At 56.8% G+C, this 25922-nt stretch overlaps 1 protein-coding gene across 2 annotated transcripts in view; it reads left to right on the top strand.

Annotated features, from left to right (window-relative positions):
• The window catches only part of Znf423 (zinc finger protein 423), a 318905-nt gene that overhangs the window by 279960 nt on the left and 13023 nt on the right, over nt 1-25922 (top strand). For both annotated transcript variants that reach the window (XM_077793144.1, XM_026410221.2), the window contains 2 exons: nt 11579-11710; nt 13154-13269. In XM_077793144.1, coding sequence (XP_077649270.1) covers nt 11579-11710; nt 13154-13269 — 248 coding nt within the window. The remainder of the gene's footprint in view (nt 1-11578; nt 11711-13153; nt 13270-25922) is intronic.

Here is a 25922-nt window from a genome sequence, read left to right as displayed (position 1 = left end):
TAACTGTGGTGAGTTCCAAATGCACCTGGAATGCTCTCGGGGGCTCGTGGCTGGGAGCACAGAGCCAGGGCTGGGAGAAGGACTTGACTGAGGGCCTAGCGACAGGAAGGAGAGGTCTGAGAGTGAGGAAGTCCCTGGGGCAGCGTGGCTGGACGCAGGGGTGTTGGGCAGGTGGGGCCTGGGCCATCTGGCAGAGGGGCGTAGCTTTACGCAGGTGAAGGGAGCCACTCGGTTCTTGAGCAGCAGGGTGCAATGGTGCCTAGAGCCTGGGCCAGGCCTTATGGACAGACTGAAGGGGAGAGATGGGGCAGATGAGGGGCCGTGGGGCCAGGTTGGGGAGCAGCAGGTGGAGTGCCAGGTGGGGGTGTGCTTTCTTTTCCAAGATGTCTTTGAAGATGCTTTTCCAAGAAGGGGAGAGGCAAGAGGCCACCCAGAGCTGTGGGAGGGGCGTGGCCTCGTGCTGTTCAGGTCTCATCCTGGCTAAGGGCAGCCGGGCCGAGGACTGCGCGGGGCTCCTCCACCCCACGCCTGCCTCTCAGGACTCAGCTGCTTCCCTCCTCCCAGCACACACGGCCTATCCCCTGCCTCTTGGGGTGGGCACTGTCAAAGCTATGGTGGGCACTGCCTCCTTGGGCTGGGAGCAGAGGTGGGAGGGGTCAGCCCAGACCTTATTCCTGCCAGGCCGGTGAAGACACGGTGGGCGGTGGCAGGAGGCTGGCTGGCCTCTGGGAGCTGGGCTGCCCAGTGGGGCCACATCCCACCCCTGGTCTCTGGGTGCTGGGCCCTACGCATCCCAGATCCCTGGGGCCCAGCATCCTCTTCATCCCGCGTCTCCTGGAGGAGAGTGTTGATGGGGAGAGAGGTGAGTGGACAGAAGAGGACAGTTCCACCAAGGTTCCTGAGAAGGCCCCGTGCCTTGCTAGTCCCCCCTTGCTATCTCATGTGGCTTTTCAATACACTGAAGAAAGAGCTGCCCTGAGAAGGCCCCATCCTGGCATGTCCTTGGGGTCAGGTGACTTCTTGAAGGGGTGTCAATTGGAATGTGTTCGCGGTTCCACATTGAGTTTTAATTTCTCTTTTAGCTTCCATTTTCATTTTATTCAGATCCCGGGGCGGGGTGGGGCATGGGGGGAACAAACGGTTCCTTGAGATGCAGGGCGCAGAAGCAGAGCTGAGAACCTCGCACCCCACTTGGCTCAGCCCGGAGAGGCCAGCCTTTATTTGCTTGGTAAACTGTGGGCCTCAGCCAGCTCCATGAGTTGGTCACTCTCTCTCGGCTTTGGCCACCAGCAGGACACCTCTGCTGGCTGACGGTCCTGTGTTCCTCAGGGAAATGCAATTGCGGGGGACACTGGTTGCTCAGTGAGCAGTGACTCAGGTGGCCTGGAGCATGGGCCTCTGGACTAGCTTGCTGCCCATTGTTCCAAAGCTACAGTATTTTGGTGGCACCCTTCAGAGAAAGGTGTTTCTCTCCAGTGTTTGCTCTGGGCAAAGTGACTGTCTGATTTTGAGGGTAGAGGTTTAGGCTGAAGGTCCGAAGTTCCCACGTAAGCCGTTGCCTGCACGGAGCAGTGTAGTGCCAAGTCACCGATGGAGGGCAGAGGCATGCTTCACAGCTGAGATGGGTTCCATTGACAATGGACTTATTGGGACGCTACCTGTCACCGGCAGGGGAGCCTTTGTATTTTGAAGCAGTCTTGCTACAGCTCAATACTCTGTGAGCTCTCTAGTTTCCGGGACCAGATATTGAGCAGGTGACAGCCCCCAGCTCCCCCGGCTACATTCCAGCGCCTTGCTGACCATAGGACTTTCTGAAATTTTGGAAAGGCCCTGCGCCACCGAAATCGCCAGCCATCAGCCAGGTAGCTGGTGAGCCCTGGAAACACGGCTTCTGTGAGAGAGGAACTGAACTTTTAGTTAACTTTAATTAGTGTCAACTTAAGTAACCACAGGTGGCTGTAACTACCGTCTTGGACAGTGCCAATCTAGCAGATGCCTATTCAAAAACAAAACAAAAACAACCTTTTCTTGGGAATCAATCATCATTTTCTAGCCTTGCTTTTTATTTATTTTTTTCCCCTGATGGGTCGGGGGAGGGATGCCAGTGTCCAGTTAATGTGTGAAAGAGGACTTGTTGGATGCGGTGGATTACGGTCTCCAACCCCAGCACCATATTTTCTTGCTTTAAGTCGTAGTAGCTTCAAGGACAGTGCTGTGTCTACCCGGGCGGGGGACTTTTGAAAAATGTTGTCGCTTGTACTTTTTTGTGTTGGTGTGCACACACGTGGATAGCTGTCTGGCTTCTTGACTCAGAGCTGTTGCTCATTTTTAAAAATGGTCTTGGTAGGGACAGAAGAATGATGTCAGTGGGAGAGGAAAACCCTCGGAGCAGGGGTGATTCATGTGTCCCTGGCAGGGTTGGTGACAGTCAGGGTTTTGTAGCCTGCCCATCATGTTAATTGTACATTAGAGGCCATTAATCTGAGGGTTGTGACGGTGACGGAATTTTAGGCATTTGCCTTGTAGAAAAATTTTGAATGTGAGACCAGTGAGCTCCTGTTGGTGGGTCCGTATATCGGTTTGTTCCTAGTGGAGTCCCAGGGGATGTTGCAGAATCTTCATCTTCGGAGGCCACTGGTCCTCAGTCTTTGGCAGAATGGGGGTGTGGTGTGAGGACAGCTGGGGGTCATCTTCTACTTTCAGAGGACACTTTAAATCTTGAGAGTCCCAAGTTCCAGAAGTTTAGAGGCAAAGAAGTTCTGCTCGGAGACTTCAAACCTTTTTTTGGCAGTACTTGGAACTGAACCCAAGAGTTCGGCATGCTGGGCTGATGCTCTACCACAGAGATACACCCCCCTCACCCCAAAGAAGGTCTAAACTGTTTAGAAGTCCAAGAATTCTCTTTCAAGATCTTGGTGAAGGCCCGCCTTGTTCTCTTGCCTGAGGATTATTTGATGACTCGCCCACTTATTCTTTCTCTTTTTCCATTAAGTAGCTTGAGAGAGTCGCCTCCTATCTTTTGGTGATGCGGTCAGGTCCTCATTTGTCCACATTTCTTTTGCCAAAGACGGCCAGTCACCTTGTCCTGAAACATAGCTTGCAGACCACTCAGAGAGCATAGGAGGTGGGTGTCTCTGTCAGCCCCCGCTAGTTAGCAGGTAGAACCTTCTGGAAAGATGGTTGGTGTTCTCATTAGCCACCCAGGGCTGTCCTCACCACAGGGCAGGGTTCCCTGGCAGCGTGCAATCAGGTGACAGAGCTGGTAGGAGCCTCCACCACGGATCCCAGCAGGAAGTGCCAGCCCCTGTCTGAGGTCTTGGAGCAGTGGGGACCTTTCATCAGGAGGCTCCTGCATGCTCTGCGGGGAGGGTTGGTCAGGCTGGGGTAGAGGAGGGGAGCATGAATCCGAGCCATGACCTCTTCTCCGGCCCTGCTTTAAGCACTACAAAAATCTACCGAGTTTTAATAGAGAGGAGCAAGAAGAACCTCAAAGAAATATGAAACTTTGCTCTCAGGAGCATCAGAAAGGAAGTGAACTCGTATTCCTGCCATGGGCAAGACCTGTGCTGAGCCACAGTTGAACAAAGGGGTTTGGGATCTGGACGTAGATTTTTGTCATTGCAAATACAGGGACTGGTATAGAGGTGGAGGGCAGGGCAGAGGCGCGGGGTGAAGTTGGCAGAGGCGCTTCAAAGATGGAAATGGGATGGGTTGCCTGCTACAGCCGGTGATGTCTGAGGGTTCTTTAACTATTCCCAGGGGTGGCAGCAGGAGGGCGCATGCACCCCCCCAACCCCGCCCTGGAAGACAGCAGGATTCCAAGGCCCCAAGGACACCCCTAGGGGCTTGCATATGCCAGGTCACCAGAGCCTGGGCCTGAGTGCAGGGTAGACTGGTCAGGAAGCAGCCGTCAGGGTAGCCTTATGGGGCCGTATTCTCCAGGTCCACTTCCTCTGGCCTGGCCCTATGGGGATAAACGACTTCACCTCCATTTCACAGGGGGACACTGAAGCGTGGACAGAAGGTGTGTGACCCACAGTCACCCTCTGAGTCCATGGAGGGCCAGGACCATCCTCCAAGCTGCCTGGTCTCCGTTTTTCTGCCACTCCCCAAAGGAACCCATCTTGATGGACCAGGACACCGGGGGCAGTCTCTTGAGGCACCCTGTCTGCTGTGACGGGCAGTCTCCAGGGACACTCACCCGGCATCATTCTCAGGCTCAACTGACCCTTCGCTAAGATCCGGCTGACGTGGCTCTTGGGAGCAGTCAGTCAATGGAACCATCTGGAGTCTTCAGATTTGGGCCTTGGAGGAGGAGGGAGCAGAGTACTTGTAACTTAGGACAGCAGTAGCCCGGAGACGCGCCGCGGCCAGATGGCCGGTCTTGCCATGGAAACCCCTGGGTGACAGTGGGGGCAGCTGAGCCAGCAGGCCCTTCCCAGGGCTGGAGACCAGGAGGGAAGGCTGGCGGGTGTCCGCCCTCTCAGCCTTCCTCCACCAGGCCCAGGCGCCACACCTGGGAAGCGCACAGCTGGCCGCATCCCTGGGAGCCTGTGTCCTGGGGACAGGCCTCTGGCAGAGGGCAGACTCCCCGGATACTGGCACCCAGCGGGCCACCTGGGGATCAGGCTGGGCTCTCCTGAACAGCAGGCGACAGCAGAAAGCTCTCTGAGGAGGTGGACTTGAACACTGGAAAGTGGGAGGGTCCAGGGAGGCCCTTTGAGAAGGAAGTCAGGGGCAGGAGGAGGGAGTGGCCTTCCCTCCCACCGGCACTTGTGGAGGTGGGGGTTGGGCCTGCCCCCTTCTCCTGCCATCTGGTGGGACCCACTCGGAGGCATGGCACCAGCTTGTTGTGTTCTGGTTGCGGAAGGGGGGGTGTGCGCGGGTACCTGGGTAAATAAGTATAAATAGTGTTCTTTCTGATATGTGACCGGATTATTTTCCAGTTGATTTCAAGCCTTTGCCCCAAGTGGCCCACAGATCAAAAAAAGATAAGGGTCAGTTACAAGGTTGAGCTCATTCTCCGTTGCCATGGCAACTGACCTCAGGCAACCCTCGGAGGACTACACCCAGCTCCCCAGGTGATATTTTTACTGTCCACGCCATCAATCCCAAGCCTTTCAAAACTCAGACTGCCTAATTGTCAGGGCTCTGTTTTGAAGAGGCTCCAGGCCCCCCATGGGGCCCCAGTTCAGGCTGCCAGAGCTCATTTATAAACCCTCGCAACACAGGGGACTGTGGGATGGGTCCCTCCTGGCCAGAAAGGCCTGGGAAGGTGCCCCCGCAGGGAGGGGGAAGGGCACAGCCCATCCTCCAGGATTAATTAGGAAAATGTGAGCTATTTGGGGTGGTGGGGGCGCACCTTCGAGCCACGGCTGAGCATTCTTGGGTGATTGGCGCATCGAGGGGCCCAGAGCACCCGCCACTGGGGCCGGGGGCAGCGGTCATGTGGCAGCATAAGCTGCCCTCCGAGTCCCCAGCTGCTTCTCCCTCCAAAGACACCCCACATCATCATCATCCCAGTTGGGGTAACAGGAAATGAGTTCCCACTGTTGGTTGGCGGTTTCTCAGTCTTCTATAGAGTGTGGGGAAAGGCGGCTTGAGAAGACTTTGCTTTTGTGGAGCGCCACCACCCGCACCCTTGCTGGAGCCACATGGGATGGCTAGGGGAGCGCCACGGGGTACCAAGAAGGTCAGCCTCCCTTGGCCCTTTTTCCGGAGATCAGCGGTTCTTAAACTTTCCTGTGAGCCCCAAACACAGGGGCACTTTGGAAACACAGGTCCTAATTCCGCAGCTCGGAGTCGACTGCCTAAGATGCTGCCTTTCTAAGGTGCCCCCAGGGGACCGCCGGGCGGGGGACCATCTGGCAGGGATATGCATACTGCAGAGCTGCCTGGCCCCGGTGTTGGGGACCCCAAGGTCAGCCTCCCACTCCCCAGGTCTGCCTGCCCTCTAATGAAGGGCTGTCCCTGTCCTCTCCTTTGACCCTTGTCAACGCCCAGCCCAAATGTCATCCTTCCCCTCCCCCCAGGACGGCTGGGCTCATTTCTTTCTGGTAGCTAATGACAGGTCAGTAGATGCGCAGCCTGACCTGGCTGCCCTGGCATTGTCACCAGCCCTCTTCTCTTCTGTCCAGGGGCCTTTGTTCCTTACAGGCAACAAAGGAGTCCCCCTCAGCCCGAGTTTCTATTTCCTGTTCTGTGCCTGTTCACGGGGGTTTATGGGAATGGTGTCAGAGAGGTCCTTTCCTGGGGTCCCCCACACACCTCACCTCCTTCCTCCTCATCTGCCTGGACGACTGTGGGGCCCTCGGCTTCTTTTCTTCCTCATCTCCATGTGCGGGGTGGAGGCTGGGCCCTGGGACCTCAGGGTCTCTCTTGCTGGCCGTGCAGGGTGGGTCATGGGCTCAGCCCCGGGTGCTGTGAATGTGGAGTCTGGAGTTCATTCCGGTGCTGGTAGCAGGGGCTTCCGCTATCCGTCCTCGAGAATAGGGGTGACCAGAGACATGTGGAGGCATTTACCAGCGGATCCCACCCCATATTCCAAGCCTTGTACCAAGTGCTTTACTTTAATTGTACAGTTTTAATTTATTAAGCACCTACTCACTGCCAGGTCCTGTCCTGCATCCTGGTGGTGTAGCAGTGAGCAAAAGGGCCCTCATGGAGTTTATGTTTGTGTGTGTGTGTGTGTGTGTGTGTGTACGAGAGAGAGGAAAAAATAGTCACCAGCTCTAATGTGCCTGGTACTTGTAAATGCCATCAAGGAGATGAGAGGCAGGCAAGATGCTAGGAAGGATGTGGAGCTAAGGGTGTTCCCTGAGGAAGAGGTCTCATCTCAGCAGACCCCTGAGTGGCATGAGGGAAGGAAGATGAGGCTGACTGAGAAGAATGCTCTACTCTCCTGCCTTGCAAAATACCTATGATCCTTCTTCTCGTTTTCTAGTAGAGGCTGAAGCTCAGAGAGGTTAAATAACTTATCCAAGTACACACAGCAAGTGAGTGATGGAACTGGAGCTCAAGCCCAAGCGTTTCTGGTTCTGACTTGTACTTCCTTTATTGCTGCTTCCTGATTGGAGGTGGCTAGTGATGCACCCTGTTGACACAAGGCAGCAGTCACCTGCCCCCTCCTAGAGAGGGACATGCCTTAAAGATACCAATCCCGAGGCAGCCTCCCTAGTTGGGTCCTTGCTAAGACAAGAGCCGGCCAGACCCAGCAAAATGGCTGGAACAGGTCACGTTCAGCACAGTGGAGCCCAAGAACAATGCCCTGTCCACTCCCTCTGCAGCCTGCTGCTCCTCTCTCCCAGGCAGCAAATTATGGCCTCGGAATGTGTGCCTAGGCCTGCCTTTGACATCAGCGGGGCCCACCTGAGCTTCACCTTCAGGATTCTGATAATCAGCTCTCTCTCCTCCTGGCTTCCCCCAAGACCCGTATGGAAATAAGTATGTGTCTGCCAGGGATCAAATGCTTTTGGAGACAAAAGTCGGTGGCGAGGACATTACAGGGAGCTATCATCTCGGCACGATGCTCTTCCACAAAGCCCTCTGCTCCTCTTTTGGGCTGACACAGTTTCAGCCTGAAAGGTTCCAGCCGGCTGACTTGGTTTTAAGCAAAAGCACATCCTATTATTTTTTTGAGAAATGAAGTGTAAAATTAACACTTATTATTCCTGAGCAGGAGAGAGAGAGAGAGAGAGAGAGAGAGAGAGAGAGAGAGAGGTGAGAGACAGAGACACTCTGGGATCTTCCTGCTTGCTGGGTTGGCTGTTGAGCAGTTTGGGATTGTTATTTATTTATTTATTTATTTATTTTTAATTTATAATAAATCTAGTCGATTTCCCCCGTGCCAGCCTCGACTTCCGGGGACCAGGTGGCGAGGTCTGAATGTCAGCAGGCGAAATCTGCATTGCACTTTACAAATGAGCGGGGCTGCAGCGGGCACTGGAGTTGCGTGGGTCTCTCTTATGGAGGCCGGTCATGTGCTATTAAAAAGAAAGAAAGAAAAAAGAAAAGAGGGAAGCGAACGTGGGTCTTAACTCACAAAATCCCGCAGCCCCCACGCCGGGGCCGAGGGCCTGGGAGCCCCCAGACAGCTTTGTCACCCTGCTGCCAGGTGTCCTCGCAGCGCCCGCGAGCTTCTATAATTCAGGGAAGTGACTCTCCTCCGAGGGTGCCGCTGTCTGCGGACCCCGCGCCCTGGGACGCCTGGAGAGGTTGTCAGCGCAGGCGGGGAGGTGGCGGGTCCTCTCCATATCCGCGGGTTGGCTCGTACTGGGTCACGGGCGCTGGAGGAGTGTTTGTCACACTAACTAGGGCAGCCCCTCTCCGCCTCCCCCCAATTTCCTGGATGGCTTTCCAGGCGGAGGTGCACCATAATGGACACCCGAGGGAGTCCCCGCGTCCCCCGCGGTGGGGAGAAGGCCTCCGCTTCAGGGAGATTTGCAGATCACGAGGTCTTGCCTGGGTGGGAGAGGTTCCCAGATCCCGGGAACCCCTCAGGCTTCCTCCTTGTCCCCCGACTTTCACTTTGCGCGCGTTTTATCGCTCCTCCCCCTCCCCCAGGTCTGACTCTCTGAAGCACCTGGGGGAGAGCGGGGAAGGGGTCCCGAGGCGCCCGGTCGTCTGCTGGGCTCTTGATCTAATTAGCCCGGAACCTCACTCTGACACCGGCTCGGGGCTGTGATTTGCGTAAACGCAGCCGCTGCTCCAGCCCGGCCCTGCGCGCGCTCCGGGGCCGCCTGACTGTGCACATATTTATGAACGTGGGCGCGGGGCGGAGCTGCCTTTATGAATCAGAGGGGATCGGCTGATGAATTGCTCGGCACTTGGCGAACGGAAAGTGACTGTCAGACATGATTTCTCTGATTTATAAGTTGCAGGAGCCTTCTTTGTCCTCCCGGTGTTTGTATATCAGACGGGCAGGTCTCCATTCCCAGCCAAGCGGTTAAAGGGCCCCGCTCAGCAGAGAGCGGTAAATCCTCGCTGCCGGCTGGGCCCTGGAGCCAGCCTTGGCCGGGCAGAGAGGCTGGCCCCGCACCTCTCCACGCGGCTGTTTCCCCAGCACCTCCTGCAGATGAGCCCGGGCGGGGCCTGATAGAACCTCGTCCTTGCCCCCAGTCTAGCTGCCCAGGGTCAGGACATGGTGAAATGACTCAGGATCACTGTGCCCATCCAGGGACAGTGGTGCACAGCAGTCAGGGAAGGCAGCCTGGAGGTGGTGTGAGGGGCGGAGGGGGGTATACACGCATCTGAGCATGGTTTTGTGTCCTGTTCCGAGCACCACTTACTGTCTTACCTTAGCAAGTGGGTCTCCTTCTCTGAACCCATTATATCTTCCTAGAAATCCCATTTCCTAGCAAGCAGGGTCATTTCTTGCTTTCTTTGCTTTTTAAATTTGTTTTTTTTATATTTAGTTTTTCAGTTGTAGTTGGACACCTTTTGTTTTATTTATTTATTTATATGGTGCTGAGGATCGAACCCAGGGCCTCCCGCATGCTAGGCAAGCTCTACCCTGAGCCACATCGCAGCCTGTAAGCGGGGTCATTTCTAAGGTTCAAATACGTCATAAACCGTCAAGGCCAGGTTGTCATTTCCAGACGCCCCCTGTCTCACGAATGTCCAAGACCTTCTAATAGGAAGGCCACCCTGAGGTGGCACCTCCCTTGCTCACGCACACTCTGAACCACTTCTCTGAGCCCACCTCTGAGAAGGGCAGGGGATGCGTTGGGGGGTCTTTGGAGGCCTCTCCCCCACACTGGAGGCCATCTCTAATTATGCTGGGCGTCTCTCCACAGGGGAGGAGGACGTGCACTAGGCCTGTGTGTAGGCGTGCTGAGCCCGCCCCCCGTGTCCCAAAACTTGTCAATGAAATCCTTTTCTGCTCCTCTGAGTGGAAGGTCTGTTTGAGTCTCTGCTGGGGCGTGTGGCCTAGTTGCAGGGCTCGGGGGGCACAACCAATGCCCAGCAGATTCCAGCCAGTGGGCTCGGGCACAGCCCACCTGCGCGCCTGGGTCTGCGCACCTCTGCGGTGGGGCGCGGCGGTAGGGGAGGCTGGGCTGGGGCATGCCTGCTGTCCCTGCCAGCCTCTGCCAGGGCCTGGGGACCCAGGGACTCACCAGGAGCCTCAGCCCATCTGTGTTTGCGTCTTGCCACTGGCAGAGCCCCTCTGCTCTCTCGTTCTTGCCTTGGAGGGCAAATCGGAGCACCTGGCACCTTTGGTGAGACCCGTTCCCTGGGGCAGTCAGGAGAGGGCTCTGTCCTTGGCCATCCCAGATAACACTTTCTGCCAATACTGACGGGCCCAGCAATCCACGTTGATTGATTGCTTGCTGTGTGCTGGGGGCTGCTTTACATGTGTTAACTCATTTAATTTTCAAATCAACTGTAAGAGCAAGGCTGCTAGGGAGTGTGTCTGCAAAAGGAAACGGAGGCACAGAGAGGTGAAGTAACTTGACCAAGATCACCCAGTACGTGACTGAACCCATTCCTATCATGGCTGATGCAGTGTTCAAGCAGGAACTTCCCTTCACCTGCTGCTGACCACGGGGCCACGCCTGGGGTCCCTCCATCCCCTCGCAGCTGTGAGTCGAGGACTCAGGTGTCCTCATTACACTGAGCATTAATTAATGCCTAGGGCATGCCGCAGGGAGGAAGAAAAGCCAGGATTTGAACTCATCTCTGTTTGGTTCTGGGCAGAGGGGCCGGGCCTGGGCTCTGGGCCTCTGTAATGTTGGCGTGATGCTGGGGCTCGGCATACTCGCTTCTCCGGGCACCTGTGAGGGAAGGTGTGGGGTCACAGAAGCTCCCAGGAGGGGAGATGGAGCCGAGTTCTGGTTTGAAAGCAGGATGGGGACTTTGCCCAGCCTCCACGATCCACTGGGTAGGCCATCTGTTTCCAAAAGGAGAGAGCGAGCAAGAGCGAGCGAGCGAGAGTGCATTCTGCTTGTTGCGACATCTTCCAGTGGCTGCCAAGGCCCTTTGCTATGTGCACCTCGGGCCTCACCCACCGGCCCTCCCTGGGCCTTGAACTCCAGGCACAGCAGTCCTCTTGCTCCTCTCCAGCAGGCCCCACCCCTCTGTCAGAGTGCACCCCACTTGCTCCCATCACCCCGTCATGCTCTATTGTAGGCTGTTCACCCCCCACCAGAATGGGGGCAAAGACGGTATCTCGTTAGTTCCTCAAAGCCTCCCCAGCAAAGCTCCTGGCACGTAGGATACACTCAATACATAGCTGATTGTGTTTTTAAAATCCTGGTTGGACTCCTTTCTCCTTCCAAGACCCCTTTCCAAAGTGACTCGGTCTCAGAACTCAAGCTGTTGGACATGGCTTGCAACTAGCCGAGGAGATCATGGCCAAGGGCACCTTCAAGAGCCAGATATTTGGACCCAGCCCCCTGGAGTGTGCAGGCCTCTGGGGGCTGGGCCGTCAGAGCCAGGATGGATCTGGGGTCTGTGGCCCTCCCAGCAGGCCTGGTGCTGGGGGTGGAGAGGGGCCGGTGCCGGGGGCTCAGGAGCCTTGTGGGCTCCCGCGGGGGCTGTGGCCTGCAGCAGTGCTGATAGCTGTGGCTTCTCCTTGCAGAGGAAGGCATCAACCACGAGTGTAAGCTGTGCAACCAGATGTTCGACTCCCCGGCCAAGCTCCTGTGTCACCTCATCGAGCACAGCTTCGAGGGCATGGGTGGCACCTTCAAATGCCCCGTGTGCTTCACAGGTAAGGCGCCCTGTGTGCGCGGCAGGGAAGCCGGTGGGGACAGGGATCCCAGCTGGGGCTGTCTGTCCCCTTTGCAGCAGGCACCAGAGGGGGGTCCCCCAGAGCCCCTGGCCCCCCGCTCTGCCTCCTTCCTGCAGAGCTGACCCGCCACCCTCCACTCAGGCCCTCTGGCCTCTCCTCCAGGGGACCAGGGGACGCTGCCGGCATGTGCCTCTCCTCTGCCCACAGCTGCTGGGAGAACCTGGTCCACCTGCCCACTGTCTCCCCTTCCTGGCCCCCCACTCCTCTCCCAGAGCCTCCGGCTCATCATCCAGCACCCGGGGCCTCCCCCTCACACCCCCTGGCTCCCCGGCCCCGGCCTCCCCAGCTCCCTGTCCCAGCCCATGCTTTATCCATGCTGCAGGCTGGAGGGGTCAAGGGCAGCTCTGCTGGCCTAGTCCCCAGCCCCCAGCCTGGCTGCCCGCCCAGGTGAGCGGCTGTCCCAGCCCGAGGCGAGTCTCAGGGGCTCTGCCGGCCCCCTGCTGGAGCCCAGATGGCAGCCGGTGTGCATGGGGAGCCTGGCCTTCCCCTGCCTCCCCCGACATCTGCCGTCTGCCACCACGGGAAGCCCACCCTGGGGAGGGTGCCTGGCGGGAGGGTGTCTCTGAAGCGCTCACCTCCCAGACGCACAGCTGCTTCAGGGCCGGGGCCACCTTGGGACGTATGCCACCGGGAAGCCAGGGCTGTGACCCGCTCCGTGACAGGCCTGGGGAGGGGGCTGTGCACCTCTGGGGCTCTCGGGAGTCCTGGAGCACCCGGGTGCCCTCTCTCCTCCTGCTTGGAGGATGCCACAGCAACTTCGGCAATAAAAACAGTCCCTCGTGTTGGGCAGCAGCTTCTTGAGCCAGACCCTGTGCTAGGCTTGTTTAATTATCTCAGCTCTGTCACCTACTAGCAGTGAGACTTTGGACAAGTATTTAATATTCCTGGTGCCTCAGTTTTCTTGTCCATTAAATGGGGATAAGAACAGTGCCTGCTTTAAAGTCTGTGAGGTATTCGAAGAGCTCACACATGGAAGAAGTCTGGCCAGTGGAGACAGGGGCACATCTATTGGCCTCACTATGTGCTTGCTCATCTTTGAAGTGCTTTATGAATATTCATGTGATCCTCCCAGCCACCCAGGGAGGTACATACAATAATAATAATGAGCTCCATTTTTGAATGAGGACACGAAGCCCAGAGAGGTTAAGTGACTTGCCCAAGGTTGCACAGTTTCCAAGTGGCAGAGCTCAGCTTATCTAGCTCGAAGTCCTCTGGGAGGTGCCGGTCATATTTCCTGTGGCATTGTCTGGCCAACGGTGTCCGTACCTGGGTGATCCCTACCTGTGCGTGGTGTGGGGCAGCTGCTGGGGTGGCTGGGCGGATGTCCTGCGTGCGACCTCTGATGGCCACTTCCGGGTGCAGTCTTTGTCCAGGCCAACAAGTTGCAGCAGCACATCTTTGCCGTGCACGGGCAGGAGGACAAGATCTACGACTGCTCGCAGTGCCCGCAGAAGTTCTTCTTCCAGACGGAGCTGCAGGTGAGCGCCGCCCCGAGGCACCGGCCCCTCCTGGGGTCTGCCCGTGGGCACACAGTGTCTTGGGTTCAGCCAAGAGGTTGGGGGCTTGTGCTTGGGGCCACCCCGACTGTGAGAGCAGCAGGCGGCTGGGGGTGTGACCCTGCTCTGCCGGCCCCCCTCCTCAGGCAGCCTGACCCCACAGCAGGCCCAACCCGCAGCAGGAGTCCCACGGTCACGCTGCTCCTGTGACAAGTCCCCTCCACTCTGGGGGTTCCATTTCCCCACTTTGTTGCATGATGCTATTTGACTGGCTTTGGCTCTGGGACTGGTGGCCCGTGGGGGTGGGGTCAGGAGTTTGGGGGCCCCCACCTCCGCCCAGGAAAGTCGGGACGCCCGGTTGGCACCAGCTCAGAGAAGAGGCCTCCGCCGCACGTCCTGAGGCTCTGTGGCCCTCAGATGGGGCGCGGTGGCCATGACCCGTTCCTCAGACCCCCACATAGAATCTGCAGTAGCCGAGGGGACCCCTGGGAGGGTCCTCAGCAGGCGCCTGCAGCCCCCTCCTGGTGTCCTGTGGGTCCTTCTCGCCTGTTACTGGTTTTCTGAGGCCTGAGATCTGAGCCCAGGGAAAACCACTTTCTCTGTTGGTTTTTGCAAGAAATTGAGCCCCTGGACGAGGTCACGTGTGCACCAGGAACACGGCACACAGGGGACAGTCCCCACGCTCACGCCCTCCCCCACACAAATGTCTTCGGCCTACAGCAACACCACAGGGGGACGCTGCAGCCCCCGACGTCCACGCTGCCACCCGGGGAATGTGTGGGTGGACACGGAAGTGGGGCACAGTCCCTTGCGGCCAGCGCAGGTCAGGGCAGGCTGCAGCGGCTTCCTCTGGATCTCCGGGGCTACAACAGTGGCCTATTGGTCGCTCGTGTGACATGAGGGGCAGGTGGCACTCATTCCGTGACGTGGACTCACGGAGGGTCCCTGCCCATTCACGTTTCCATGGTCACCGAGGCCAGGAGGAGAGTGAGGTGGGGACAGCAGGGCCAGCTCTCCCGGCTTCCGGGGGAAGTGACGCACGTCCCCTCCTCCTGTCCCCTCCTCCCAGCCGTGGCCACTCCAAGGGTCCCCTGCCTGGACAGGGAGGGGCACTGGCCTTGGTCAACAGCCCTAGGGACTCCCACACACCGCGGCCCACAGGATGTTACGTAGCAAACCCCCCAGCCCCCAGGAGTGTGTGTCAGACCTGGTGACCCTCTGCGGTCACCCATCATTTGGGGGGCAACGGTGGTGGCCACTCTGGGGTGGGAGCAGGGCAGCCGTGGCCTCTCTGATCCACCAGAGCCCACCTACGCGGCCAGGCCCTGCTTGGCTGGCGCAGCGTCACCTGGGGGGCTGGGAACAGGCCCGCACAGCGCAAAGAGCCGGTCACCACCTGCTGTCGGCCAGGTCTCCACAGGAGCCCGCGGCAGGACTGGGTTCAGCCTTCAGCTCTGACCTGGAAAAGCCCAGGCATATTTTTCGGGAAAGTTCACTTTTTATCATCCTTTGGGCAGCCCTCGGAGCTCCCGTTCTCATATGGATTGTGTGACCTTCATTCTGATGTCACATTATGGGACAGGATTAGGGACCCAGTTACGCAAACCCGGGCCCCGCTGCTGCGTCCCCCTCAGATCCACGCAGTGAGGCTGTGTCTCTGGGCTGAGGACACAGGAGGGACCGTGGGTGGGGCCTAGGGCCAGCTCCTGGTCTGCATCCTGCCCTCCAGGAAGCCTCTGGCCTCCCGTGCTGGCCACTCCCGTCCTCCCCGCCTGCCCCACAGTGAGGTCCCACTACCAGGACAGGCCTCCTAAACCCCATCAGGGCCCCTCAACTCCGAGTCCCTTACACCTGGACTTGGTCCTCCTCCATCGTCCCAGGCACCAACCGAGGGACGACTGAGCTCCTCTTGGTTGGCTTGAAGTGTCCCCCTGCCGTTCCGGAGCCTCCGCGTGGTGGTGGCGGAGCGGGATGTGGTGAAGCTGCAGGGCACAGACTCCATCCCCCCTGGGCTCCGCCTGCCTGGGCTGGGGACCAGCCTGACCCAGGAGCAGTTCCTGTGGCTGGTGATTTCCTGGGTCACCCTGTTCACTTGTAAGTCAGACACTCAAATGCCGAGAACCTGACTCAATTACAGCCTTAACGAGTCACTATTTGTGCAATTAATGATTTTAATTACAGACCATTTAAATGGGGGAATGTTGTAGCTATGCCAAATCTATGCAAATAATGGCTCCCGTTAAGTAACTTGAATGGCAATTTTCTGGGTTTGGGAGGAGGGTTTTCGTCTGCGGTTTCACTGTCATTGCACTGAGGCTGGGGCTGCAAGGAGAGGGTGACGTGGGAGGGTCTGGGTGGGGCCGCAGGAGAAAAGACCCAGCCGCAGCTCCTGTCTTGCTAGGGCCTGACCTGGCACCTTTGGGCATATGTCACTGGAGGTCATGTAGGGAGACCCTGGGAAGCCAGTGTGTGAGCACAAGGGACTGTGGCCAGAGGTCTTAAGGAGATGCACAGCTTAGGACGGAGCTCACCAAAGGACCAGAAAGAGCTGCTGTGGGGTAAGAGTATCAGAGGCGCGATTGATCCCCAGCTGGCTTGTCCTGTCCGACTCTAGACTTTCCTAGGATGCATTCACAGGAGCACGGTGGCCAGGATGAGGGAGGGCCAGCCCTGTTGGATTCTGAGTTCAGCTTGTTCTGCCTAAAAGACTGAGATTAATTCAAAGGACTTTGACAAACTGGGGCATGGTTTTAGCAAAGTGATTAGGAACACGAGAGGGAGTCATGTTTTGGTGCTCATTTGCTTGAAGCATGTATGTGAAGGGCCCACTGTACCCAGCACTAGGTCTAAAACTGAGAAGACAGTGGCGAAAGAGACATCGTGGGCCTGTACTCTACAGGGGTTGAGAGACACTTTGCAGTAATGATCAATGATGGGAAGAAAATGGGTCCGAGCATGTCAGGAGGGGGCTAGTCACTCCTTGGTGAGTATGGTCAGGGAGAGCCACTCTGAGGAGGTAGTACTGGACCTGAGACTCAAATGTGAGCAGACAGGCAGTGTGGAGGAGGGCCATCAGTGCAAAGGCCCTGTGGCTAGCATGGGGCAGAGTGCTGCTAAGGCACAGCAGTGGGGAGAGGCAGATGGAACCTAGGTCATGGGAAGAAGTGTACGGCATTGAAGGAATTGGTTTTTTTATCCTCATTGTGATAAGAAACCAAGCAGGGGACAAACTCAGGACAGCATTGTTTGTGGGTTTCTTATAACGTTAAACATGTACTTCCTGTGTGAGCCAGTGGTCCATTCCGAGGTGTTTGCTCCTCAGAAAGAAAAGGGTGGGACCACCCATGCCTCTAGGTGAGCAGAGACAGCAGCTTGATGTGTCATGGCCCTGCACAGAAGCCACCTGGTTGTCCTCGCCTGGTGAATGGGTAACAGACGTGTGGATGCGGTCCGTTCCTACAACAGGCGACTGCAAAGCACCCGTGGATACGTGTAGTGACGTGGACACATTTTAAATGCCAAGTGGAAGGAGCCAGATTCAAAAGGCTCCGTGCTGTAAGTTCTCTTGGCTTGACATTCTAGGAAAAAAGAGAAACCTATCAGAACAGAGGGGCAGTTGTCAGGGCCACAGGTGGGGGATGACGGGGCAGACTGAGCAAGGTTTGTGTGAGCGCTCCATCCCCACTCCTGCCCCCGCACAGAGGCCACATCCTAGGGACTGGCCCCCGGTCAGCCGGTGGGGATTGCCGGGCCTCAGGACCTCCCAGGAGACTGTCCTGGGTGGATCTGGGGAGGAGGATGGTGCATTGTGGGAGAAATGCTGGGCACCTGTCTTCAAGCCCTCCATGCTCTGTGGGGTGGATGGATTTCCTTGCACACCTCGGGTGGCCCTGCGAATTTGGGAGGGGACAGACACTCAGGACTCGGATCCTGGTCCCTGCTGATTGTGGTGCGGACATCACCCTCTGGAGTCAGCCTGAGCCTGGCTGTAGGTGAGCAGGGGTGGCCTTGGATGCCAAGAGCAAGAAGTGACATTGAGTTTTGGTGGTCCTGTTCCCAGGAGCCAAGTGTCACTTAAGCAAGACCGGGTCACCCAACCTTTTGCCCCTCTCTGCTCCCGTCAACTCTGCTGAGACAGACCCCCTGGTGTTTCCGGGAAGGGGTGGACACAGGTGGCCCAGAGACCCTGATTACAGGTGGCCTGGAGAGGGAATCGGAAGCTGAGCGGTGGCCAGCTGTCCACCCTGGCTCCAGTGAGCTGTTGTGGCAGCGCTGGGGCCACACTACGTGAAGCAGCAGGAGGAGAAGCACAGGCCGCGCAGGCAGCACAAGTGTCCTGGACGTGGAAAGCGCGAGGATTCCGCGGCACAAGCGCATTTGCCCAGATCCTGCAGAGCAGGAAGCAGGGGCCACAGGCTTTGGGAGCAGCCCTGAGTTGAAGCCTTGTCCTGGGCTCACCTGTGCCTCGGTTTCCTCATCTGCAGAATGGGGGTGTTGATGGTTCCTCCGTCAAGGTTACGCTGGATAAGGCCCTGGGCACAGGGGCCCGTTACTCTTGGACGATCAGGTGGCTTCTTAGGGCTTCTCCCACTTGGAGTTGGCTGTGATTTCTGGCCTGAGTTTGAACAAAGTGAAACTCTGAGTCCTTCCTGAGGCAGCCCAGCCTCAGGGCCCTGGGCCTTGGACACCCAGCGCCGGGCTGGGGGAGCAGCTGGGTCTCCAGAGCAGCACGGCAAGGGGGAAGGGGCGTGGAGAGGGACCCTCCGCTTCTCCTGGCCAGGCCCTCTTTCTTGGGACCCTGTTTCCCTCCGCTGTGCCCCAGGCCCGGGGAAGGGCAGTGTGGAGATTCGATTGGGGTGTAAACAACCCAGCAAGTATCAGGGCTTGTCTTTCCAGCCGCAGGGCTCAGCAGATGAAGGCCTGCGGCCTTGTGGGCCCCTTGCCAGGGGTAAGCCGGCCTGAGGGGAGGGGCGTCCTCTCCCCACACAGCCCAGCTGCCTCTGGATCCCAGGGACACTGAGCAGGGTGGTGCCTTCTCCCCCTCCTAAGACCCCAGGTTCTTCCCGTTCTTCACCACCTGCTCTTCCCCACCCCTGAGGGGACACGGCAGGGAATATGCTGCTGGCCGTCCATGCTGGTGGCTGGTGGGTAGGTCCGGGCATTGGGACAAGACGCGTCCTGACCTCGTCCAGCCCCAGGTCTCCACGTGGGCCAGGTCTAGTCCCAGCACCTTGCACGAAGGGACTCAGGGCAACCAGAAAGCAGGTACCTTATCCCGGGGATGGAGATGGACGCTGAGGCTCTGAAAAGGTCAGGCGGCTCGCTTGAGGTCGCAACCAAGTGGCAGAGCGGCGTGCAAAGCCAAATTTGTCTTTGCCACCGAGGCAAACAGAAACCCTCCAAAGTTTAAGTCAATTGCCATTTATAGGAGCTAATAGATTTAAATGAGGCCTGCAGTGCTGAACTATAAAAAGCCTCCGTTGTCAGGGGACCCAGGAACTATTTTAGTAGTTGGGCCAAGCAGGTAGCACGAGTGGCAGTAACAGGGGACGCAAAAACATGTGCTCTTGGGTGAGCCCCGTGGAAACGCCCGGGCCCCTGGGCCCGTGGTCAGGCGCCGCCCTGCACAGGAGCCCGGGGCGGGGACCTCGTGCTTCCAGCGCTGCCTCCTTCCAGCCCTTTGTGGAAGCCTGCGACTTGCTGGCTGTGGTGGGGAGGAAGCCTTGACCCAGAGAAAGGTCTCTGGCTCGCCCGGCCTGGGCGCTAGGAGTCCCTGGCAGGTGCACTCGTGCACGCATGCGCGCCACTCCTTCCTGGCGGGGCTGGGCAGGGCAGTGCGGGGGGCTGCCCCACACCTGGAGCTGGACCCCCTCGCTCTCAGGGCCCGGCCCGCGGCGGCCAAGCGGCCAGCCCAGCATCCAGCGGGCGCGCTTAAAGGATTAGCTCTCGCTGTTCGCTTGTCTGGGCCTGATCACGCCGCTTCCAGCTAAATGATTACAATTGATTAAAAGCAGAGCGAGGTCTTCCAACAGGCAACCCGAGCCCTTCCGAGGGCAAGTGGCCCGCCGGGCTGGATCCTGGTACCCAGCCAGGGGCGGGCTCTGAGCTCCTGCCTGCTCCGCCCCTGAGAACGCTGGGCGCCACCCTCTCCTTACTTTCTTTTTTTAAAATTATTTTTATTTTCATTTTTTAAAATTTGTTTTAATTAGTTGCACACGACAGTATAATGACCTTGACATAGCATACATTTGAATCAGATGGGATATCATATCTCATTTTTCTGAGTGTACAGGTTGCAGAATCACATGGGTCATGCATTCACGTATGTACACACAGGGATAGTAACGTCTGCTTCATTCTGTCCACCCCACACACTGGGTACTGACTCCTGGCGACGCTGCAGGGCTGGTGACATGGCAGGGCCCTGGGATAGAACTGGGAAATCAACAGAGCTGACCTTCTAGGACCATGTGTCAGTAAATACATGAACTAGGTGATTTCCGATTATAAAATGGAAGTAAAACACTGTTTTAACTGGAGGTGGGTGTGAGTGCTGGGGCAAGGGTGAGGGAATATTATGGGTCTCATTGGATTGGGTGGTCAGGAAAGCTTTTCCGTTGAGTCCTGAAGAGGAGAAATCGCCAGTTTAAGGAAGAACTGAGGGATCCTCCAGGAAAGGAGAGAGCCAGGGCAAAGGCCCTGAGGCACAGACACGGGTGTTCCAGGAATGGAATAAAGGGCAGTGGGACTGGAGTGGGGCTCGTGGGACAGGTGGCAGCTGCCTTTCTGCTGCATTCTGCTGGGCTAATCTTGCTTCAGCTCTTCAGAGGTCTCGCTGGAGGCTTCCTGGACACGTGTGTGACTACTGGCCCTGGTGCTGAACACCCTTCCCCTCTGCTTCAGCCCAGTCCAAGTGCCCTGCTCTGAGAAGCCCCCTCCATCCTCTCTCCTTTGGCTTTTCCAGTCCTTGACTTAATCCCTCCTCCTTTACCAACATGGATTATAAGTGACTTGATTTCCCACCCAAGTGTAAATATTTGGAGGTTGAAGTCTCCCTCTGTTGTAGATTCATGTATCCACCTGTCTCTTCATCCACCTATTGATCTGTCCATTTACCCATCCATCTGTTCAGGCATCTCTTATCCATCCACCCATCTCTCCACCTGTCCATTCATCCATCCATCATCATCCATTCATCCATCCATCTATCCATCTATTCATCCATCCACCTGTCTCTCCACCTGTCTATTCATCCATTCATCTCTCTCTCCACCTGTCTATTCATTCATCCACCTGTCTCTCTACCTGTCCATCCATCCATCAATCCTCCATTCATCCATCCATTCATTTATCCACTGTCTCTCCACCTGTCTATCCATCCATCCATCCATCCATCCATCATCCATTCATCCATCCATTTATTCATCGATTCATCCATCCATTCATTAATCCACCTGTCTCTCCACCTGTCTATTCATTCATCCATCCATCCATCATCCATTCATTTATCCTTCTATTCATCTACCCATCCATCTGTGCCTATTCATCCATCCATCCATCCAACAGGGGTATGCATTCTTCTTTCTTGAGCTCACACACAAACAGGGAAAGAAGAAAAGGAAGGTGGGGTGCAATCTACAGACTCTGGGAAACCATCTTGAAAACCTCTGGTCCTGGGGCCGAGGCTGCAGCTCAGTGGCAGAGCGCTTGCCTGGCTTGTGTGAGGCCCTGAGTTTGATTCTTAGCACCATATAAAGATAAATAAATAAAGGTATTGTGTCCATCTACAACTAAAAAAAATATTTAAAAAAAAAAACCTGGTCCTTGTAAGATGAGCAGTGGGGGAGCCGGCTTCCTTGCCTCTCTGCACGACCACTGTCAGATCACGGGTAATTACAACTAGCAGTGATTAAACAGTGGGCCTGCTCTAGGTACGCACTTGGCATTTGGCTCTGGCTGCACTTTATGTAGGGAGCAGTATCTTCCTCCGTCCTGCTTTGGAGTGGCCCAGTCCTTGTCACCTCAGCACTGCAGGGAGAGCAGGGCCTCTCCCCAGGGGACAGCAAGGACAGTTCCTGGGAGTCAGACTGTTGTTTGCACTAGAGCTGGCCACTCTTGAGGCCAGAGGCCCAGGAGGCTGAGGCTGAGCGTGATGCCACCCTCCCCCAGCTGTCCCACCCCATTACATTCTCCGCAGATGGGTTCAGTTGCCTCCTCTTTTAACGGGACGAGAGCGGCTGCCTTGGGTTGTGGTCCATGGGCACAAGATGCTTAGATGGGGAGGTTGCTGAGGGCATTGCACTTGCTGTCCTCCCACTGGGGCAGGAAGCCAGAGCCCAATCCAGCTCCCGGGGCAGCATGGCATGCCCACTGTCTGGGGCCTGCAGCCTTGGCTTCAAATCCCAGCCTCGCTACCAAGCAGCTCTGGGACATGAGCAAGTTGCTGACCTTCTCTGGGCCTCAGGAGTCTGGGGGCAATGACAGTCTGTTCCCTGTGGAATTTTGAGGGTCTAAAGGCAATGGTACTTAAAAAGCCTCCAGCACCAGGCCTGGCTCAGAGTCAAGCTGGGTGTGCAGCAGCCTGTGTGGCCACCACCGGGGTCATCGTGACCGTGGTCTGGGTATCCATGAGCTTTCGGTTGTCTTACTCGATTAACTGGACACACGGGTGCTCCGTCTTGCCCACGGGTGTTTTCTGAGCACCACTGTGTGCCAGATATGTGCCGGTGGTGGAGACGCAGAGGGCTGCACGAAACCACTCACCTCACACAAGGAGGGAAACAGCACACCAATGAGGACCAAATATTGATGGTCGCTCGTGGCGGACAGTGTCATAGAGCAGCATTGTGTCATGTAGCGTATCAGTCATGTAGAGCATCTCTGATCTGAAAATCTGAAACTTTCCAAAAATCCAAAAGTTTTTGAGGCCAACGTGACTCTGCAGGTGGAAAATTCTGCACCGTGGAACTTTGTTTCCTGTAGGAGGTCATAAAGGATATTATGACGTTACCTTCAGGCAACGCAGGCAGGGTGTGTACAAAGCATGGATGAATTTCGTGTGTACACATGGGTCCTGTCCCCAAGCGCTCTCATTATGTACAAGCTAATATTCCAAAATCCAAAACACTGCCATTCCCACACATCTGGATAACTCAGCCCGTAATTCGACATCGGACCTCTGTGCACAGCACAGCCCCACAGCTGGGCCCCTCAGGGCCCGGGATTTGTCCCCACTCACTGAAAGTTGCTGTGTCGCTGGCTGCAGTCTGGGTCTCTGAGCCTGGGTTTTTCTGCTGTCCAAGGGGGTCAAGGCCTTCCCTGTTCACAGTAAAGTATGACATCATTGTCACCAATGGATGGGCTGAGTGTCCCGAAGGGCTGCATGAGTCTGTTTAGGGGCTACAATTGGAGGAAACCGAGGCAGGCACTGCTGATGTGCCTTGTCCTCAGGGAGCCCTGGGCCCAGGCCTGCGCTCCTCATGGGAGAGCAGAGGCAACGAGACGCCTTCCCCAGGTGCTCATGGGATCGGACAGCAAGGCCTCACGGGGCGGTCTCAGGGGCCTCCCGAGGGTAGAACCATCGACAGGTAAACTGAGGCTCCCCAGCTCTACATGGCGCTGGGGACAGCCGCATGCCAGGCAGTCTGGCCTGAGCCACCTGTGTGTCCTCAGCCCTGAATGAGGCCGAGAGTGGAGAGAGCCCCCAGCCCTTAGCAGCCAAGGCCTGGCTCTCTGTGGACCAGGGTGGGTGGACAGGCCTTGCCTCCCAGAGAGGCCAGTTCCAGAGGACCACATCAGTGCCATGCACTGTGCCCGGGGCACAGGCCACACTGCTCCGCACAGCCCTGTATGTGCAGTGACTGTTCATGGTCACTAGAGATGAAGAGGGGGGACATGGGCATCTGGAAGGGTGGCCTTAAGGCAGAAGCCTGTGCCCAGCTCTGCTCAGATGCCCTCCTGAGCCTCCGGGGTCAGCCTGCCTGAGCAGTGAAGTGTGTCGAGGCCCAGGTGGGGACCGGGGGAGCGTCCCCTAAAGGCCCAGCTCGGAGCAGAGATGGCACTTGGAATCGGCCTCAGGCTGCCTGTCTACCCATCAGAGCCTGTCATTCATGCCCTAGGGCAGGGGGCCAACCAACTTTAGAGGGGCACCATGCCATCGCGACAGATGGGCACGGGGGAGCTGCCAGGAGCCTCCAGCCCGTGGCTATTGTGTGTGCCTCGAGCCCAGCCCCTCGCCAGCGCGGTCCCAGCCGGGACCAAATGCCTTCAGTTTCTTAGTAACGATGACAATACTAGTAACAGTGGGTGCCACACTGGTTCAACAGCCGCAGAAATGTGTACTGTGCAAAGCTCCGCCTGTCACTGACATGGACAAAGAGGACGCCTAGCGAACAGGAAGGACAGGGCACGGGGCCAGAGGGTGCAGACCTCAGCCTCGCTTCTTGCTGTCAGTGGGCCTTGGGCATCCGGCTCTCTTCTTGGGGACTCACCACCCTCACCTGAACAGTGGACCACCAGGACCTTGCTTGGCAGGTGATTGTGGGGAGACAAAATACTGATGGTGAAGGAGGCCCGTGTCCAGCCCCCTCCCCTCCCCGAGAGGGCCTGGCAGAGGAGAGCAGACCAGGGGTAGAAGTGGCAGAGCTGATGCCAAGGTCACATCCCTCTTTTGATGGGAGGGACAGGCTTAGGCTCAGAGCTGATAAGTGGCAGAGCTGAGCTGCAGCCCCGGGCAGGAGGAAGGAGCCATCCCTGTGGGAAGCCTTTTTCATCCATTATCTTATCCTCAGGGCGACCCTGTCCAGCCAGTGCAGTTACTGACCCATTTTACAGACGGGAGACCGAGGCTCAGCTGGGCCGTGGCTGAGGTGGGATTTGAACCTGGGCAGTCCGAAGCCCTGCGGCCTGAGCTTCATCCGCTGCTGCAGTGCCACCATGGGCCCCTTTCATGAAGCCGCCTACCTCCCACCTCGTCCGAGGAGGGGCCAGCTGCCCCCTGCTAGGATGCTGGGCTTCGGCCTGGCTGGAGGCTCTCGGCCCCCTCCAGCTAAGGGAAGAGACCTGGGTGCTCTCGGTGGAAACCTGGACTGCACTCCTTGGTGGAGCAGGAACAATTACTAATGACATTTAGAAAGAAATTAATGATGAGAAATGCAAGTTGGCATTTCAGGAGCACCCGTCAGCGGCCGCCCAGCAACACTCACAGGAGAGGCGCGGGCTGGGGGCTGGGCAGGCAGAGGAGACGGAGGCGACGGCAGAAAATTAATTTTGCTGTGTCAATAATGAATGTGGGTCTACTTGCTCTGCTGCTGAAGTTTAGACAGAATCAAACCGGCTGCAAGAGAGTCACTGTGTGGCTGTACCATGGGCAAGGGCAGGTGACAGTTTCAGCTGGGTGTCTTTTTTAAGTGTCACTGAGGGGGGGGACACTGGGGTGGGGCTACAATAGGGGACAGCCAGGGGGAAGGAGGTGATAGTCTTAGGATTAGGTCATTTGGTCTTAAATCTAAGTGCCACCTCTGACCAGATACTTAGCAATAAGCTGCTTTTCCAGAAAGGCTCAGAAAGAGCCTCAGTTTCTTCATCGGTAAAATGGGACCATTGCTGGTTAAAGAGGATGGTATCGGGGCTGGTGGCCAGGGTCAGTGCTGACCGGCTCTGTGGCCTCAGGGAGTCAGCCTCCTGGGCCTCAGTGTCCTTACCTAATAAAGGTGTTTTGAGGATTGAAGAGTTAATGTATGAAAGTGCTGAGAACAACATGTGGCACTTACTAGCCTCTGGGTAAAAGTTAGCCACAGTAATCACCGGAAAACTCCCTTTTTTGAAATATAGTCCTTTAAAGGTCTCACAGGTGAACACAGCCTACCTTGGTCTACCAGTTTGCGTCAAGATATTTAACAGTTTGCAAGGATCATCTCCTTGTGCCTCAGCCACCTGGGGCCACTAGAAGTACTTTAGGGTCACAGCATTTTACAGATTTGCAATCTGAGGCTGGGAACTGGGCGTTAAAGTGGGCAACCAGCAGTGGGGAGTGGGGCTCAGGCTAAGGGTGGGTGTGCATTCTGCCTGTTGGGGTTTGAGTTGTGAACAGGAGAGCTGAGTGGGGGACCCTGCTCTCCTACTCAGTGACAAGACCTCCTGCCAAAATCAGAGCTGGGTGCATAGCCCCAGAAGGCTGCAACCCTGACCTATGACACTGTCCTTGTCTCCCCTACTTTTATTCTGGATGCTGCTGCATCAAAAGCGTGGGATTGCCACAGTTTTGTGTGGACAGTGAAGGTAGAGCCCGGGGCTGGTGTTGGTTAGGACAGTGTGAAGTGACTGTAACGTGTTGTAAAACCTTTTATGTGTATGGTCTGGTGAACCTCACGCCAAGTCTGCTAGGTAGACATATCAGCCCCACCTTTAAGATGAATAAGTGGGTACTTAAGAGAAGGGAAGGTGTAGGGTCACAGAGACGGTGTCTGCCGAGACCAGATCTGAACTTCAGCCTGTCTTCCCTTGTACCCACGCATTTCCAGCACATTCCTGCCTCCACCATTCCTCCACCCAACCCTCTCCTCCCCCATCATCCGCCGTCCATCCACCCACCCATCTGCTCGTCACCCGCCAGCTCCTCTCCATCATCAGCAGCA

The sequence above is a fragment of the Urocitellus parryii genome, chromosome 15 (assembly GCF_045843805.1).
Source record: "Urocitellus parryii isolate mUroPar1 chromosome 15, mUroPar1.hap1, whole genome shotgun sequence".
Taxonomy (NCBI): Eukaryota; Metazoa; Chordata; class Mammalia; order Rodentia; family Sciuridae; genus Urocitellus; species Urocitellus parryii.
Note: the sequence above shows the minus strand (reverse complement) of the source record. Positions and strands in the feature narration are given on the sequence as shown.